Genomic DNA, 19,778 nt, shown 5'->3' with positions numbered 1-19,778 from the left:
TTTTTACGAAATTCTTTACAAGAGGGAAAAGGAAGTAAATAGTACTCAATTTTCGAGTGATAATATTTTAATATCTTTAAAAATGACAAAAAAAATTACTGGATTTTTGGGAAATTTCATTAAAACCCCAGGATAACGGGATGATTTTTCACTAACGAGATCATGGGATCCCGTTTGAGAAGCCTAAACGTGAGTTTAGAGTGCGTACGTTATTATCCAACACAACTGTTGTACAACATTTCTAGAAGTATTGGAAAGTAGCCTTTAAGTATGCAAAAAATAAAACTTAGTAAAAACATTTTGTAAATTTGCAAGAAGATATTTTGTACTACATTAAAACTGTAAAAACTGTGAAACATTTTAATAAACACTTAAGCCTATAAGAAAAGTTAAATTTAACAAATAGTTGATAAAATACTTTAAATTAAAAAACAATTCAAATGTAATTAAAAAAAAATCATATATATAAACAATATTTATAAAGATATTTTACTATTCATTATTATGGTATTATCGTCATTCATGGTATTATTGTGGTATTGGTTATTAATTACCCTATAATCGTGGTAATTACATATGTTATTAACTGATAACAAATTATAAATGATTAATGAGTCAACGCAATAAAGCTATACTTTCTCCACCCTCAATGCTCTATTAACATACGAATGTATACAAATACAGGAAATACAAATACGAATGTATAAAAACACAGGAAAATGCAGATATGCACACAAAAAATGCACACAACGAAGCATAATATTGCAGGAATGTACAGAAAATGCAAACATACACAAAAAAATTCAAACTTGCACCGACAAATATGTGACGTAAGTATACATAAGATGACAGTATGACTTAAAAAATAATAACTATTATTAGTTTCGTTTCATACTACAACTGATGGTTAAAACAAATACATTAAAATTCCCACTACACCCTCTGATCCCATGAATTCATAAGGTCATAGTGCTCACAGTTGTTTAGAAGGTTCGGTGAGTTGTAACGATATTGGTCAATTCTATGATCTAAAACAAAGGCTTCATTAAATGTTGTTTGCCAATGTCTTTCCGGTATTGGTTTTGTATTGTTACAAAAATTAACTTCCCTAGGGTAAAAGAAAGATTGCGAAAAGTTTAATCCGTCAGTAATAATATTAGATGGAAACCAGTTTTCAGGCAGGTTGGCCAAATAGTCTGGGTTTATCTTCTGGCGTTTTTCTGGATGGTACATAATATTTTGAAAAGCATTGGGGTTAACATCTCTAAAAGCTTTTGCAAATGGATTATGATCAATTTTTAATTGAGTAACACCATCATTTTGGTATGCAGTGACTGTTATAAAAGCTGTTTCAATAAACAAGATTTTTTTTTTCTCGACAACGTTGCCCCCGTTCTCTATTCGTTTTATAACTAACTGAATTTGATACTTGTGCATTGAGTTTAAAAGAATCTATAATAAGGCAAATCATAAACGCAATAAAATCAAAACATAATAAAATATTTTAATTAAAAACTTTGATAGAGATCTTTTTTTTTTTACCTCATTTGAATTTTCTTTAGATTTTTTCTTATTGGTCAGTTTTAATTTTTTGAAAATAACTCCATTTTTAAGCCAATGTTCTCCATTTTGAATACCATCTGGATGAGCTATGCTAGTATTGCTAGGTAGCGGGTGCGCAGTACCGTTTATTTTCCACCCCTCATTGTTAATATATTTGTAACGGTATTCATCTGCAGGAACTACTTCAGCTTCAAAAGAATACAATTCTTGAAATTGCAGTCCGTAAATGGAAAAACCAAGAACGGGAAAAATTCTCCTAAAAATGATAAAATATAAAACAACGGTCATAATCAAATGTGTATTTATTATAAATAGTGCGTGAACAATATAAAAGACGCAAAACCGATATAAAAGGTGCATAGTAAAAAAAGAGTGGGGGCGAAGGGGGAACGGATAGATAAGAATAACGGACCACCGCTGTAAAAAAAGTCTCAAAAAATTTCCAAACAACCCGATACTGTTTTTAAAATGTCGGCTTTTTTCAAACATGTCGCGCAGTTTAAGCGCAACACGAGGTAAATATTTAAGTTGATCAAAAAATCAATTAAGCAAAAGTACAGCAGGTTGAAAATTTAGCTGATCAAAAATAAAGTTGAAAAATCAGTTGATTAAAATAATAATCGTTAAAAAAAATTAAATGCAGTTCTAATAATGCGATATAAATATGAAAAAAGTTGTCATAGTCTACAATTGTAGAAATATAAAATTTTTAATTTAAAAATATTCAAAAACTAAAATTTAAAAATTTTACAAAGTTAAAACCTAGATTCAGTTATAGAGTATCAAAGAAAACCTAATATTTACTGAAGACTTATCCAGATGTGGTAAAACAATTTTATTAGTAAATTGATTTTGTTGACAGACTTTTTTTTTTTACTATTCAATATGTTTTGATAATAATAATTCATTTAATATATTACAATCATTTAGTAAATATTATTTAGTAGACTACCACCTTAAAGATAACATGCATCTTCACAATAAAAGAAAATTCTTTTCAAACGTATTCTCTGAAGAAAAAAAGACTTTTAATAAAGAAAAGTTGCTAAAAATAATTGCTTCGAAATAAATCTTTTTAAACCCATTAATATCTTTAGATACTTGGTCCCGACCTTCTTTGAAACGCCGGTAATAAAAAATGTGGCTCTGAGGAGAAATTTATTGTCACCACTACATAAACAACATGTTTACACAAAAGCAATGTTTTTTTCTTTATTATACACATAGTTATATTAAACGCATTTTTCTAGAAAATTTAATATCACTTTTTCTTCTTAAGTATAATCAAAAAAAAAGGTTTTCGAATTATAGGAGTTTAATCCTAAATAATAAATTAATTAATTGATTAATTAATAAATTTACTATTTTGGATTGAATAATATCCTAAATAATAAATTAATTAATTGATACACCAATATGCATAACTGTACTAAATTTTAAATTGTTAATTTGAGATTAATTTGCTGTATAATATATTCAATTTACATGATATCTTTGAGACATTATGCAAAAAAAAAAGTATATATATATATATATATATATATATATATATATATATATATATATATATATATATATATATATATATATATATATATATATATATATATATATATATATATATATATATATATATATATATATATATATATATATATCCGGTCCTGCATAAGCTTAAAGCATACGGCATATGTAGAACTCTACTAAAGTGGATAGCTGAATTACAAATAATGAACACAAAGCGTGTCTCTAAGCTGTCAGCATGATAGTGCCTAGTGTCGCACTACTTTATTAGAACTTTATAAATTTTATATTCTGTTAAATATTTAATATAAATTTCTTATTTTTGAGCTAACAAATTCAAACTCATTTGCTTTTTAGATTTTAGCCTCTATATATTTTAAATATATTGAAAAAAAAAAAGAAAATCTGATTTTTTTATAAAAATCTAAAGAATTTTTTTAACTTAAAGTAGAGAATATATACTTTTTGGTGTAAATATCAGCTATATTTCGTTCCGAAAAAAAATTTATTTTTCAAGTTAATTAACATTTCTACTTTTAAAATATAAAGGGCCTACTGCGGTTTCCTGCAGTATTAGAAGTTATTAAATAAAAACAAATGTTGAATAAAAATCGCCATTTTTTACAGTATTTTATTATATCGAAACAAATAAAAAATGCGGGAAACTTGAATTTGAGTTTTTTACTCGTATTTTTTTTTAATATATAAAATATAGTTTAAAGAAACGCTTGTAAGAAAATTTTGAAAAATGATTTTTTTTTATAAGTACAGCATGTTTAAATAGCTTTACAGTAAAGGTATTCAAACATGCTGTACTTATTAAAAAAAAAAAATGCAACTATATTGTTGTTGTTGAGTAAAGTTTACTCAACAACATCAATGTAGTTGATACTTTTGAGTAAAGTTATATCAATACAGTTGTTATAAGTTATTATAAGTTATGGATTGTTGTAGTTTTTCTGATAAGTATAAAATGTATAGATAACATTTTAAAACCAACAACATGTTTTATAAACATATGAAAAAAAATGTAAACATGAAAAAAAAAAAAAGTAGATAAAAAAGTAGAACTCTTTTTTACAAGTAGATACTTTGTATTTCATTAATTTTTTTCTCCTTTCATCCAGTCTCCTCCAGGTAGGTGTTGGATTTACACTTATTAATAAATCATAACAGCACCACTAAATAAATCCTAAATTTTCTGTGTGAACCTTAAAATGTAAATTTTGTTTTATGGCAATAGTTTTGTAACAACTTTTTTGCTTCTCATGAAATTTTGTGTGATAATGTCTTAATTATTTTATGTTAAATTCATTTTAATAGATTATATAAATGACTTTCAGATTTTCAGTTGTACTTTATAATGTAAATTTTTTGCGACTTTAAAAGGTCAGAATTTTTAAAGAATATAAAAACTTTTATAGAATATAAAAACTTTAAATTATTCAAAATGCTTTTTATTCTTGTTTTTACAGTTAATGAATATTAAAATAAGACTAAAGCTCAGTCTCAAGTAGCGACCCAAGACAAAATTTCAAGTTGCTTCGTACAATGACAAAATAGAAATTAATAAAAACATTTTAGCAAATGCTTTGGATTATTGTTTAAAAAAAAAGAAACACATGCAGCAGGTGGATATAATGTTGATCCTAAAACTAAAAGTTACATTTTAGATGGTGCTAAAATTAGTAAAAATAAAAGTCATCTTTTGCTTTTAACAAAGGATGAGGAGAATGCAATTCTATTTTATGCAAAAAATAAAAACAGATGTCTACAACGAATTACAAAAAAGAATTCTCCACAGTTAATATAAATATATTAAAGTATATACATGCTAATATAAACTTGTATAGACATGATAATATAAACTTGTAAAATCATTGTTTATACTTTAATCTTTTACCAAATGCAGTAAGAGCAATAATCACAAATAAACTTTCACAAATTACTTTTCTGGGTAAGATTTATGGCAAAGAACCCCAGTCTAACTCAAAAGAAAGAACCGTGCTTTAAACTGCACTAAAACAATAGTGTTATTTAAATGAACTTGCTGAAGAACTTAAAATTGCAGGCATAATGAAGAACAGCGGAAAATCTTCATAAGAGGTGTGGTACTGTGTAATAGATAATAAACGCATGTTTAAACATAAAGAAACAACACAGTTTATAAATTTTCGATTTGATAACAGTTCTAATGGGTTGGTGTTTGTTGAAATAAATGACTGTTTCTATCAAATGATCACAAAATATGTTTTACTATTTACCCACTTTTGTCTTGTACTAGAGATCTACTTATTTGCTGTGTGATTTTATTAGGAAAAAGAATAAACAAGCAAAATTGTACCAAAATCCACTGTGAAAAAGATAAAAGGGGTCTTAATAAATGGGTGGGCGAGAATATTTTACAGAACACAAAAAATGCGCATTTGTGGTCAAATGCACATTTTTTAACAGCTGTTTCATCATAATTTTAATAAGACTTAATATGCTTATGTCAGTATTATAGTATGGTAAGAAATAAACGAATACCTAATTTTTGACAAATATTTATTTTGACAATTTTTTATTTTTGAAATCGAGATTTACAAGATTTTTAAAGGTCAACGATTTTTAAAGCTTGATTACAAGTTTTTATTTTTATAAGTGACTGATATATAAGTTTCTGATTTTTTTTTATCTTTGTTGATAATAAGTAAAAACTGATAAACGGGTTGGGGGAGGAGGGGGTGATTTAATAAGCTGGGAGTGAATATCAAAATTTCCAAAAATTAATAAACGTCACATCCCGTGTAAAAAGCACCGAAGATCTCGAACACTAAATATCCTCGATACAGAAAACGCACTCAAACAACGATTATTAAAAAAGCACTTATAAGTTATAAATGTGTAATAATTAATAAATATGTAACAAATATGTCAAGTATTTACTGAAACAAATATTATTCATTATAAATTTGAAATAATCACTACTTTTAGTTTAATAAGACTGAGAAATAAAATATTCAGAAAAAGTTCCCATACCGTCCGACTTTAGTTAATATCATTTCGTTCCCAAAATGATAAAATTTGTTCCATAGTTGGTTATTTTGTAACACAATCTGAACATTGTCTAAAGTTGAATGCGGTGATCTAATTGGTGAGACTAATTCAGAAAATACTTTTAGATCGTCATCAATAGATGTTTTAAAAGACTCGTCCATGGCTTTTAAACTTTCAAAAAGTGATCTAAAAGATTGCACGTCTTCGTACTCAGCCGATTGCATAAGTATTTTGTTTTAAAAGTGAATTCAATTTATCTTAAAATTGTTCTTTTTACAATTTTTTATAATTTACTGTTTTTTTGTGCACGACAGAGTTTAATTGCTAAATCATTTGTCATTAAGGAAATCAAAATTATTTGTAAGAAAGATTGCTTTTAAAAATTTAATGAGAATATTTTCTAAACAAAGTCATTAATTTTTGTTTACTCGTAAAACTTTAAATTTGGTTTCCATTCCCAAAAACACTGTTTTGAATGCTTAAAAATATTTTAATATAAAATTAATAAACGCAACGCTAAAAAGCGAGTATAAAACTTTGAAGTAGTCGGAAAGAGATATTAATTTGCTAATTGATTACTATTACCAAATCAACATTTCACACATATTGTGAGAAGTTAAAAAAACAAATATCCTTTTTAAAAACTGAATTATTTTTATGCAATAGTAGGAGTGGTTATAGAATAGAAACGGTTTTTATCAAACTGGTTTTTACACGTATAAATCACGGCTTATTACCCCCGTTTATACAGAAAATAATACATGTTTAACTTTACCATATAAACACTTCTAAGGGTGTTAATTAAGTTTTAAATGTTTTAATTAACCATAAGTAAATACCCAAATTTATCGACGCTGTTTTGCACCCTCGCACCCAATCATTGTAATATTCATTTTATATATATATATATATATATATATATATATATATATATATATATATATATATATATATATATATATATATATATATATATATATATATATATATATATATATTTAGGCATTAAAAACAAAAAGTTTTTTTTTATGTTCTGATTTGGTCCTTGAATTTTTTTAGCACTTAAAAGCAAATCTAAATCTTATATTTGCCATTTTAGTATTATAAATAGTTAAATACTAGATTTAACTATTTTTTTCAAATCAATTTTTTTCACAGTGTTTTGAAAACATTGTCTTAAAAACATTGTTTTAAAAACGTTGTTTTAAAAGCATTGTTTTAATAAAATTGTTTTAAAAAACATTGCTTTAAAAACATTGTTTTAAAAACATTGCTTTAAAAACATTGTTTAAAAACATTGTTTTAAAAACATTGTTTTAAAAACATTGTTTTAAAAACATTGTTTTAAAAACATTGTTTTAAAAACATTGTTTTAAAAACATTGTTTTAAAAACATTGTTTTAAAAACATTGTTTTAAAAACATTGTTTTAAAAACATTGTTTTAAAAACATTGTTTTAAAAACATTGTTTTAAAAACATTGCTTTAAAAACATTGTTTTAAAAACATTGTTTTAAAAACATTGTTTTAAAAACATTGTTTTCAAAACATTGTTTTCAAAACATTGTTTTCAAAACATTGTTTTCAAAACATTGTTTTCAAAACATTGTTTTCAAAACATTGTTTTCAAAACATTGTTTTCAAAACATTGTTTTCAAAACATTGTTTTCAAAACATTGTTTTCAAAACATTGTTTTCAAAACATTGTTTTCAAAACATTGTTTTCAAAACATTGTTTTCAAAACATTGTTTTCAAAACATTGTTTTCAAAACATTGTTTTCAAAACATTGTTTTCAAAACATTGTTTTCAAAACATTGCTTTAAAACGATTTTAAAGAATAAAAGTAAACAAAAAATTTTTTGCTAAAAAATTAGAAGAAAAACCTATTCGTAAGTGTATTAATTAATATCAAACATAAAATTGAATCACTATATCAAATAGTTGTATATTTTCTTTATATTCTGTCTAAATTTCAATAGTTCATATTTTATTTTACTTAGTAAAATTTTCTAGATTTTTTAATAATTAAAGCAGAGAAATTTTTTAGAACTTTTATATTAATACAATAATTAAAAATCTTTGTCTAATTAAAAATCATATTCACTGTCTTTTAATGACATAATAACTAAATTTTCTGGCGATGATTGCTTTAAAACGGTGATATCACAAGTGATGACGCCGTCGCCAGATTGGGATTCTCTCTCGAACAAGCCTAATGTCATACAACAAATACAATTTATATGATTATTATTATTTTATTTATTAACTAATATTTTATATGAATATTATCATTTTTTTTATGAAAACACGAGTAAAATAAAAATACAACTATGCAAGTTATATTACTTTGCATATTATTTTATATTACAACAAATGAACAAATATTTGTTTGAACAAATATTTGTTTGTTTGATTTGCTTGAAATCTTTACCCAAGTCTTTAGAAAGATGCCTCCAGATTAAAAAAAATAAGCTTACCTTTAAAGGTAAATTTTATTTAATTACCTTTAAAAGTAAATTGAAAGTTAATGCAAAAGCTTTTGCCTTAACTTTCATAACGCACTACTTACTAAAAACAGCTAGTACTACAAACTAGAAAATGATAAAACTAAATTGAATAAAATATCAAACATGATCATGAATTAGAAAATCAGTCGCAAACTGTTAAAAAACTAAGCAAATTTTGAATTTAATTTAAAAGCTTAACGTTGGCAAAAAAAAAACAAAAAAACGCGAGGTTAGAATTATTTTGTTTTATCTCCACAAATCAAAAAAACTGAATTAGATCAATTTCTTTCTTTTTACGGATAAAATATTTATTTTTTACAAAAAAATCAGTAAAAAAAAAAAATTAGCTTACTTTACCCGACATTGCCTTTTGTTCAATCTCCTTTATCCTGTTTATAAATTAAAATTATCTCCGTTTTATCCAATAAAAAGTTATTTACGCCAAAATGGTAGCGGATGTTTTTATTACAGAACAACAACAAGTTGTTGTTTTTGTAATAGAAACAACAACTTGAAAGTTTTGTTGTTGTTTTTATTACAAAACAACAACAAAACTTTCAAGGTAAAATATGTTATTGTTCACACACACACACACACACACACACACACACACACACACACACACACACACACACACACACACACACACACACACACACTCTCATACACACTCATACACACTCATACACACAGATATATATATATCTTTTTTTTAGAGACTGATCTGACCGTTTTTGGTTATCATGATGATAATCCTAAAATAGCACCAGCTCGTCGTCTGCTTCTACGTTGTGGAAAAACTAGGAAAAGAAAGTCAGCTTGGACACAGAATGTGAGAAAGCAGCTAAGATAATCTGATTAGCCGTATAAAAACAGAAAGGGAGAAATTTTTTTTTGATTTTTGGTTTGTGATGTGTTACCCAAAAATCAGAGTAATTTAACAAAAGTTTAAGACAAGGGTATTCTAGTATACAAGAGGTTGATAATACCCACAGTCAAATTGATAGAGCACTCGCTCCTGTTGAAATATTTAGTCCCCTGGGTTTAACCAGAACATTTCTTGTCTTCAAAAAAAAAAAAAATTTCTATTTACCAAATGAAAAAATTGAATTTCAAACATTTTTCAGCTATTGCAGGCTATTTTAATGTTAGGCTTGTTCCTTATATCCAGATAAAACATCTAGCATTCTGATCATGTATGTAACAAACATTAGAACATGACAGAGAGTCATGTTCTAATGTTTGTTCAAAAGCATGAATTAACAATCTACGATTTTAGTCATGACAGTGGTACTAATTTTTTCTGCCTTGAATCAGGGTGCTCAAATTTCAAATGATAAAGGCTTTAAAGTAAGTTCAAGTATATGCCTTCTATAAATATTGCATTTTACAAGAGTATTTTAAAACAATTTAATTTATTGTCAAAATATTTATGTTTTGTATGTTATGTTATTTAATGGGCTTCTTACTGAAATGTTATGCTTTTATTGGGTTAACCAGAGGTGCTGGTTAACTAATAATTCTTTAAGATATCTTTTTATTGAGCAATGTATTTTAGGTGTTTGCTTTTAATTTTTTAAGTATGCTTTTTCGGTATGCTTTTAGAATTTATAACTAAAGTTTTATTCCGTTGTGAAGACCTTGGTACATACTTTAGATAATATATTACTTATCTTCTCTATTGAATTGAATTTTAGACAAAATAGCGTGTTTATGTAATTTATTCACTAGTGCAAAATGAGGTTTTTTTCCAATGAAACAGATATGTACCTTACAGTACTTTAATTGCCAAAATATACAACCATCTTGCCACAATATATTAAAAATATACAATCATCTTGCCACAATATATTAAAAATATACAATCATCTTGCCACAATATATTAAAAATATACAATCATCTTGCCACAATATTTATAAAAAAACTAGCTTTTATTAATTTTTTTAAAAGAAAATGGAGATGAAAAATGAAGAACAAAAAAATACTGTATTTTTTTAAAAAAGTGTCTCCAAAATCTCAATATCAGGGTGTAGTAATTCAGACACCTGCGCTTTAAATATTTTAAAACAATTTCTTTGAAAATGCGGTAGCCTGTAGGAAGTTAGTACAAATTGATTTTGTTTGCGTATTTTATATTATTTGGCCTGCAGGTCCATTTAAAACTTTGAACTTGATTTTCTCGGTTCGGAAAAACATAGAGATAAAACAAAATAATTATAACCTCGCGAAATGTTAAATAATTTATTTTTTGCTCAGCCTTGCCAAATGCGTATTAAATTCACTCATTGATTGTTTTTATTTTACGTTATTAAAAATAATTAAAAAAACAAACAATTATCTTGCGGGTTAAGAGCGATATTGGGGAATAAGATCCAGTTTTATTCCATCAAGGATAAATAATCATTTGCATAATCGAAAGATTTTTTTTTTGCATTTTATTTTTTTTAAATTTTCTATGAATATATAGGATAGAGCTGGCTAGTTGAGCGTAAAGGCTAGTTGGGCAACTAAAATGTCAAAAAAATAGGGGGAGGGGGTGGGGTCTTCAAGTAGCGTACGAAAGAGCATGAGGGGGAAGGGGGAAGTTTCAATTTAAAAGTACGTACGCACTGATTAAAAAAAACTCCTTAGTAATGTTTGTTTTTCTAATTTATCACAATTAACAAGTACTTGTTGATAACTAAATATTATTGAATAATTAACAACTTTAATAAATAAAACCATACCGTATCATCGTTGTCCATAATTAGCTAGCTAACCAATAGAAAAGTTAATTTTCTGAATAAAGTTCCTAGTTTACCAACATAAAAGTATGTATGGTGTAGGAGAGTCGAGGGAATAGTGTCTCTCTATGCACACAGATGCCACCCTTTATACACAGGCCCTAAATAAGGCAGACTTGTATTTTAGGCAATCCCTTATTTGAGTCCGCAAAGAACTGATTTTAGCAGTGCCGTGGCTTATGGGTTTAAGGCCTCCCAACCCAAAATCTATAATTAAAAATCTATAGATAAAAATCAATAATTAGGGCCCAAAAATCTCACAAATTTTTCGCAAGGTATTGCTAAATAAAAAAATTCCTTAAATTTTTAAAGGGCTCCTAAATTTGCTAGCCCCTCCCACCCTTAATTGCGAGGTAGCTTAGCCTCGGCTCTGGGTTTTAAACTTTTTTTTTTTTTAATTTTATTTAGGTGCCCCAAGAAGTCCTTACGGTCTTATCACAGAACACCAAGGATGAGTATTTAATTGGAAGTTCACGCCTCTTTTCTAAGTGATGTCGCAAGACTTGCCCAGAGGTGGGTTTCAAACCACGGATCCTTTGTTTCTGAGGCAAGTGCGCAACCACTGCGCTACAGCTGCTCTTTTTTTTCAGCTTTGTTTTCAATATTTCTCATCTTGCATGAGACTCGTTTTTTACGGACTTCCTAGAGAAAAAAAACGTCCGCCAAGAAATAAAGTAAAGTTTACTTTCATTTGATTCATCACTTTCAAAAATAAAAAGTAAATTATGACTTTCAAACATGAAAATTAATCATGAATTATCTGAGATCTTCTCCGGTCTTCAATATAAGTTGCTCAAATTAACCTCTCGGCCATACACACACAAGTTTTCACGTAAATTAACTTTATTAAAAAAAATATTTTTTACATATTTGTCTTTAAAGATGGGATCAAGTGCTGAAACCAATGGTTTCTTAAGCGTACATACTTTTCAGGGGAGGGGGACTTAAAAGTACGCATGGCAACAGGGGAGGGAAGGGGTCAAATTTTTGGTGTACGTACTTTGTGGACAGCCATTAACATGATAGGTCAAAAAAAGTTGCTTATAACATAATGCGCCACAAAAAGTTGTTAGACTGTAGCTTAATAAAATACAAGAAAAATTTTCTATTTTAGGTAAAAAATTAGAAATATTAGACTTTATTATTTGCAGAACGTATTGATATTTAACAAATTTATTGGGCTTTTAATTATATTTGCTATTTTTTCCTCACCTTTTCTTTATATTGAGGTAAATTTAGCAGATTTGAAAATAAGAAAAAAAACTGCTTAAAGCTAAAATTTACCCTACCGAATAATACATGCTTTTAACTTTTTTTTAATCAAAATTAGCTTAACTAGCCCCACTTATATTTCTCCCTAATTTTATTTTTTAAGTGTTTAATACATTTTAAAACAGAAAAATTTGTTGTGCTTATAGTCATGTAAATTCTTAATCAGGCATCGAATGCTAGAATTGTTTTTGTATTGCTTTATTTATTTTATTTTATGAAAAAAGGTTAAAAACGAACCGGATAGTTAGGATAGGTACCCTCTCCTGAGAACCCCTTTCATAAATGGTAAAACTCGTTAAATCATATTAAAAGAACATTTTTATTGTTTTCGGTCTAATCGACCAAATGAAATAGTGATTTTTTAACTTTTTAATTTAGAGTACCCGCCTACCCTTAGAAAAAAAATCTCTGGATCAACCTTTGCTAAGAATTAGGGGTGGTGCTATAATTTTTTAATAGCTAGCTCAATGTCTAGAAGTTGCTTATTTTAAACACCAACAAATGGTGGCTCCGCCCTAAAATGCACTTTTGTATATGGTGATGAAAAAAAAGATGAACAAGGAGCTTATCATTAAAATTTATTAAATTGGTTTTTAAATAAAAAACATTAAAAGTAAAAATAAAATAAATTTTTGTTATAAAGAAAAATCGTTTTTATTTTCTTAAGCAAGCCTCTTAAATAGTTTGACTCTCATTTGCATTTGTATTGGTGTTCTTCATGTCAGCAAACTTAAAAAATTATCAATTCATTTGCAAGACTACCTGGTCAAACCATACAACGATGTATATACGCTTACTGCACCTATCTCTCCTATTCAAGTCAGTCGATGTATTCGAATGTATGTTCGATGTCTTTACTCCGCTGGGCCTGTCCAAGTTTGTTCATTCCTAATTAGCGGACGTGAAGGATGCTTAACATCGGAACATGATTTTGACAAGAAAGCATCTACAAAATGTTAACGACCGTATGATAAACATTGGTTAAAATGGCGTTATTCATTTCACGTGAAAGCCCATTTCATAAATGCAAATGTATATCATCATATTTAATGCATGCTTTTGCTGAAGAATATTCAAAACCTTTGGGGTATAGTTTATTATCTTCATTGCGTTTTAATTTTAGTAGTTTTTGGCATACAATCGTTTGACTGATGAGTGTGATAAGATATTTTCTAAGATATTTGATAAGATCTAAATATGAATCTTAAAATATCTGACTTTTCGGAAAATATACATCTTCTAAAAATGATTTTTATATTTTAGGGAATATTTAGATAAATTACTAATATAAAGTAAACAATAAAATCAAAAGGATATATTATTGTAGCACCAAGATAATAGAATCTATTAGTGTAAAACAATTGTTTACTGCTAATTAACTATTATCCATCTATGTACTCGCTTAAATGCTAGTTTAATACTACTTATACTTGTTTTATTACTACTAACACTTATACTTGATTTACTACTTATACTTGATATACTAACTGATATACACTATATATAATAACGATATAATAACTGATATACTAACTTGATATACACTTATACTTGATATACTAACACTTATACTTGATTTATTACTACTAACACTTGTACTTTTTAAAATTTTTTCTCAAATGAATATTGTTCTTTATATTACCATTCCATTTCAAACTCTGACCATTATAATTATTGCTACTGTTATTATTATTTTTTGTATTATTTTTTGTTTTATTATTTTGTATTAATATATGTTGTATTATTATTTTTGTATTATTATTTGTTGTATTATTTTTATTGTTGTTGTTGTTGTTGTTGTTGTTCTTCTTCTTCTTCTTATTGTTGTTGTTGTTATCCACTTTTCTTCAATTGCTATATCTTAATTAGATATTTAATAATCTCATATGTTAAATAAGTATATAAATTAAATTAAATTATTATATATATGTTTTTAGATTATCTTAAAACTTCATATTTTATAACTATTCTAAAGTATGAAGTTCTAAAATAATTAAAAAAAGTCTAATCTAAGATAATCTAAAAAAATGGAGTCTGTAGTCTTGGGAGTCCATTAAGATTTTGGGACTCTATTTTTTAGTAGGGATGCACTGATGCATCTGCATAAGCATCAGTAACCATCAGCTGATGCCGATTGTTTTAAAAAATCAGTTTTTTTACTTTTGTGTTTCTATTTTGTATGCAAAATTATAATTACTTCATAAACAAAAAGCATATATAAGCCTAACTCATTATATTGACACATCTGCAAACACTAAATCTTTAAATAATTTTTAAACTGTTTTTTATAAGGATCTCCCTGTATTTAGTGTCTATTCGTAGATTAGGAAAGCGATTATATGATTTATGGATCCAAACTATGCAAAGAGACAAGTTCAAAATCAAGAAATGTAATGTAAAATGTAAAAAAAAATTTGTGCCAGATGTTCTTCTTTTTTATATTTTGCAAGATTTGAAAAAGTTTTTTATTTTCATCTATATAAAAATATAAAACTTTTTCAACTGTATTTTCCAGAATGGTTCCATTCTGGAAAATGGTTCCATATTCCACTAATTAATAAACCCACTCAAATTACCAAATAAAGTGCTACTGCAAATGATTAAATAATCACTAATGAATTCATAAATACCAAAATTAAAACAGGAATATTTAAATCTGACATTTCTGACCACTTTCCAGTATTTATAGTGTCACAAAAGTGCGATAATATTGGTACCTCAAAAATTAAAAGAACAACTAAAGTAATAAATGAAACTAATATAAACTAATTTCATAACCAATTGTCTTTTATAAATTGGAATCATCTTTTACAAATTACAAATGTTAATTAAGCATATGATATGTTCCTTAACAAGTTTCAAAAAGTTTATAACAAAGTTTTTTTGGAGACTACGAAATTTGTCAAAACAAAAATGCTATTAAATCCTTGCATAACAAATGGTACTCTAAAGTTGTCTAAAAAAAAACAGTGATCGTATAATAAATTTATTAAAAAAAGAACACTTGAAAATGAAACCAAGTATAAAAACTATAAGCGTCTTTTTGAATCAATTTTAAGACGTTCTAAAAAATATTATTATTCTGAACAGTTAAGTAAACACAAAAATAAAACACAAAAGATCTGGAACATAATTAAAGAAGTAACTGGAAAAAAAAATCTAGATCGAAATAGCCTTCCAATTAAACTTAAATCAAATAATGAACTTATTACAGATAAATCTTTAATTGAAGAACAATTTAATCAGTATTTTGTTCATGTAGGATCTAACTTAGCATCTTTAATTGAAGAACAATTTAATCAGTATTTTGTTCATGTAGGTTCTAACTTAGCATCGAAAATAGAAACCACAAAAGTAAAATTCAAATCTTTTTTAAATTCTAATGATACCAATGCATTACATTGGTATTATCAGAATTTATAATAATGAACTTACGGAAAGAGAGCTGTTGGATGCAATGATATTAGTAAAATCAATTAGTAAAGTCATAATAAAATCAATAAAATATATAACTATTCCACTAATTGCACATTTTAAATCTATCTTCAAAACAAGGCGTTTGTCCTAAAAAACTTAAAATTGCAAAAGTTGTACCAATTTTCAAATCTGGTGATGTTGTAAACTATAGACCGAACTCAATTCTTCCTTGTTTCTCAAAAGAGAAACAAGGAAGAATTGACTTCCTTATCTTTGTATTGATAATTCTATTATTTTTTTTTTTTTTTTTTTTTTTTAAACATCTTCGCTTCCAACAAGGCTGCAAGCAGCCACTAAATAAAGTTGGAAGTTACTGTAAGAGAAAAGATGAAGATTGTAGAGCAAGATAACGATTGACGGACGATTTAAAAGATTGCAAATTATACGAATCAGGAAAGCAAGATGAAGGAAGCGAATTCCAAAGAACTGATGTTCGAGGAAAAAAACTAGAAGAATAAGCGTTTTTGGAGCACTTAGGAACAGTCACAGAAAAAGGATGACACTTAATTGAATGACGAGTAACACGAGAATGAATTTTAGTAGATGGCACAAGAGACGCTAGCTCTTTAGAGCAGTGCCCATTATAGTATTTGTAGAAAAAAGAAAGAAAAGCAACATTACGACGATGTGATAATGGTTGAAGGTTGGCTGCAAGAGCAGGTCCAACTATGTTTACAATGCGTTTTTGCACCTTGTCTAAAAGAGAAAGGGCATCATTAGAAGATCCGCCCCAGATATGGCAACAGTATTCCATACAATGACGGATTTGAGATTTATAGAGATAGAGAATAGAATCCAGAGTAAGAAAGTGGCGAGCTCGATAAAGAGATGCAACCTTAGCAGATGCTAATTTTGCAACTGATTTGATATATGGTTTCCAAGAAAGATTGGAAGTAAGAGTTAATCCTAGAAGATGAAGAGTAGGTGACTCATCGAGTACATCACCGTTCATAAATATAGGAAGATCTAAATTATTGCGATAACGATTGGCTGAAAAAAATTGAGTTTTATCTGAATTAAAGTTCACCAGCCACTGTGAGCCCCATGCTGTAGCAGAAGTGAGATCCTTTTCAAGTTCAAATGCCCCCTCCAAGCAATCAGAGGGTGTTGGTTTCTTATCACGACAAGAATAAATGGTAGTATCATCAGCAAACAATGCCACCTTAGATGTGAGAATATCTGGAAGATCGTTAATGTAAATTAAAAAGAGTATAGGGCCAAGGATAGAACCTTGAGGAACCCCTGAAGATACAGAATAAGAAGAAGAGTGTTGTCCATCGAGGACAACTTTTATGCTACGGTTGAAAAGGAAGGATTCAATGATCTTAAAGATGTTGCCGGATACACCATAAGAAGAAAGCTTATGGAGAAGACCAGCATGCCAAACTTTATCAAACGCTTTTGAAATGTCAAGAGCAATGGCCTTAACCTCTCCACCTTCATCTAATGCACGATAAAACCTGTCAGTTATTACTGTTAGCAAATCAGCTGTAGAACGAGAAGATCGAAACCCATATTGATGGTCAGAAAGTAAGTTATTAGATTCAAGATGAGAAATTAAGTGTTTGTTAATTAAAGATTCAAAAACCTTGCTTATGATAGGAAGAAGACTTATGGGACGGTAGTTAGACGAATCAGATCGCTCTCCAGAATTTTTGAAGATAGGGATAACAGATGCGGCTTTCCAGCAGGCTGGAAAACAAGACTCTGATAAGCACTTGTTGAATAGTTTTGAGAGTATAGACGACAGCTCCGGAGAACACTTCTGCAAGACAATAACAGGTATGTTGTCTGGGCCACAAGCTGTAGAAGAGTCTAGGCAGGAAATCACTTTAGATACAGATGCTGGAGTGATATGAATGTCAAACAATGGATCAACCTGTTTGTTGGCAATATCAGGTAGAACGCAATTAGTGGAATCAAGAGATGATATTGATGAAAAGTTTTTAGCAAACAGTTCGGCTTTGTCTTTAGGTGAGGTGACAAAGTCTGAACCATACAAGAGAGGTGGAATTATAGATTTGCCCTTATTATTGATATTATTAAAGATTCTCCAGAAGTCACGAGAGCCTAATTTTTGAGATGAGATACGAGATTTCATGACCTGAGAATAGCGGGTTTTGGCGTTAGACAAAACCTTTTTACAGTTGTTTCTAGCAGTAATAAACAGACGTCTGTTTTCTGGAGAATTGTTTTGCTGATAAATATGGAAGTAACGGTTTCGATTGGCAATCGCAGCAGCACAGTGTGAAGAAAACCATGGAGGAGAGTGAGGCTTGACCTGGAATCGTCGAGAGGGAATAAAAGATTCCATGCCAGCCTGAATCCACGAAGTTATGTAAGAAGCACATTTGTCGACAGGAAGTTGAAAGATTTCTACCCAAGGGCCATCACGAAGAAAGTCACGGAAAGAATCCCAGTCAGCTTTACTGTAGTTGAAAGAGGTTCGGTAATAGGGGGATTCAGGTGATGAAGAAGAATGAGATATTAGTTTTAGAGAGATCAAACTGTGATCAGAAGAACCTAAGGGTGAATGCGGAGAAACTGAGCACTGACTAGGATCAGAAACAAGACATAAGTCGAGTAGAGAAAGTAAATGATTAGGGTTGTCAGGAAAGCGAGTTGGAAAGTTGACTATTTGAGTTAGGGATTGAGAAAGGCAAAAGTTGTGGGCTTTAATGCCTGCAGAGTCACTGACACTAGAGCCAAGCCATTCAGAGTGGTGAGCATTAAAGTCACCGACAACAACTATATTAGCTGATGGATAAAGAGAGAGGGCTTGGTCAATATGATCAGAAATAACATCAAAAAGAGTGCAGTCTTGAGATGAAGGAGAGCGATATAGAACAAAGAGAAAGGCAATAGAGTGAAGTGGTGCTAAACGAAAGCACATGAAAGAATAGTCTGTGGATTCAAACCTAGTTTCACGACAAACAGGTGAATTCTTACGAATGTAAATGCCCAGGCCAAGCATGTGACTATTGGAGTCTTTACGAATCAGAGGAAGATAACCATCAACACTAAGATCACAAGATGAGACAGCTGAACTTAAATTAGTCTCACAAAGAGCAAGTTGGTCTGGTGAACTTTGCAAGAGATAAGACTCAACAGAAGAAAAGTTACTTCGAAGACCACGAATATTAGTGAATGATAGGTTTAGAGGACTTGGTGATGATGATGGTTTTTTGTGTTTTATAGTTTTTGGTACTTTATTCATTTTTAAATTAGATTGAAGAACTTGACTCAAAGCATAGATAGTACTCAGAACACCGTTTAATAGCCCAAGCAATTGCCTCATTACTACTAATAAACCCTAAGCCGTAACAAAGGGCTCCAAATGTGGCCTCCGCAATGCACACCAAAAGTACAAACAGGGACACCATCCATGCGCAACATGGCACTGTTAGTACTTTGATATTTTTCAGCTGTTGATGGAATTAGCCTCTCTGAGAGCTACCACAGAGTTCGGGAAACCTGACTACCAGCCGGCCTCAGAACCATAAAACTGAGTTTTAGAGCTGTACCCTCATAAGGAGATAATAGAATGAGTTGCTTAGTCATAAAAACAGTAACACAAGCAAACCCATGCATTGAGTCAAGAAGATCCAGCA

General features: G+C 28.6%; 2 protein-coding genes across 2 annotated transcripts in view; one reads left to right on the top strand and one right to left on the bottom strand.

The window, feature by feature from the left end:
* Window positions 1–290: 290 nt before the first annotated feature.
* Window positions 291–6,521, bottom strand: LOC101236220 (T-box protein 2). The gene is made up of 3 exons (XM_065791201.1): window positions 6,109–6,521; window positions 1,543–1,819; window positions 291–1,452 (listed from the first exon to the last, which is right to left on the bottom strand). The coding sequence occupies exons 1-3, from the start codon at window positions 6,348–6,350 to the stop codon at window positions 934–936; spliced, it is 1,038 nt and encodes a 345-aa protein (XP_065647273.1). The 5' UTR covers window positions 6,351–6,521; the 3' UTR covers window positions 291–933.
* A 7,053-nt stretch (window positions 6,522–13,574) lies between these two features.
* Window positions 13,575–19,778, top strand: part of LOC100210577 (small ribosomal subunit protein mS39) — a 51,798-nt gene continuing 45,594 nt past the window's right edge. The window contains exon 1 of the mRNA XM_065791200.1: window positions 13,575–13,777. Within this exon, the coding sequence (XP_065647272.1) occupies window positions 13,677–13,777 (101 nt within the window). The 5' untranslated portion in view covers window positions 13,575–13,676. The remainder of the gene's footprint in view (window positions 13,778–19,778) is intronic.

The sequence above is a fragment of the Hydra vulgaris genome, chromosome 02 (assembly GCF_038396675.1).
Source record: "Hydra vulgaris chromosome 02, alternate assembly HydraT2T_AEP".
Lineage (NCBI taxonomy): Eukaryota > Metazoa > Cnidaria > Hydrozoa > Anthoathecata > Hydridae > Hydra > Hydra vulgaris.
Note: the sequence above shows the minus strand (reverse complement) of the source record. Positions and strands in the feature narration are given on the sequence as shown.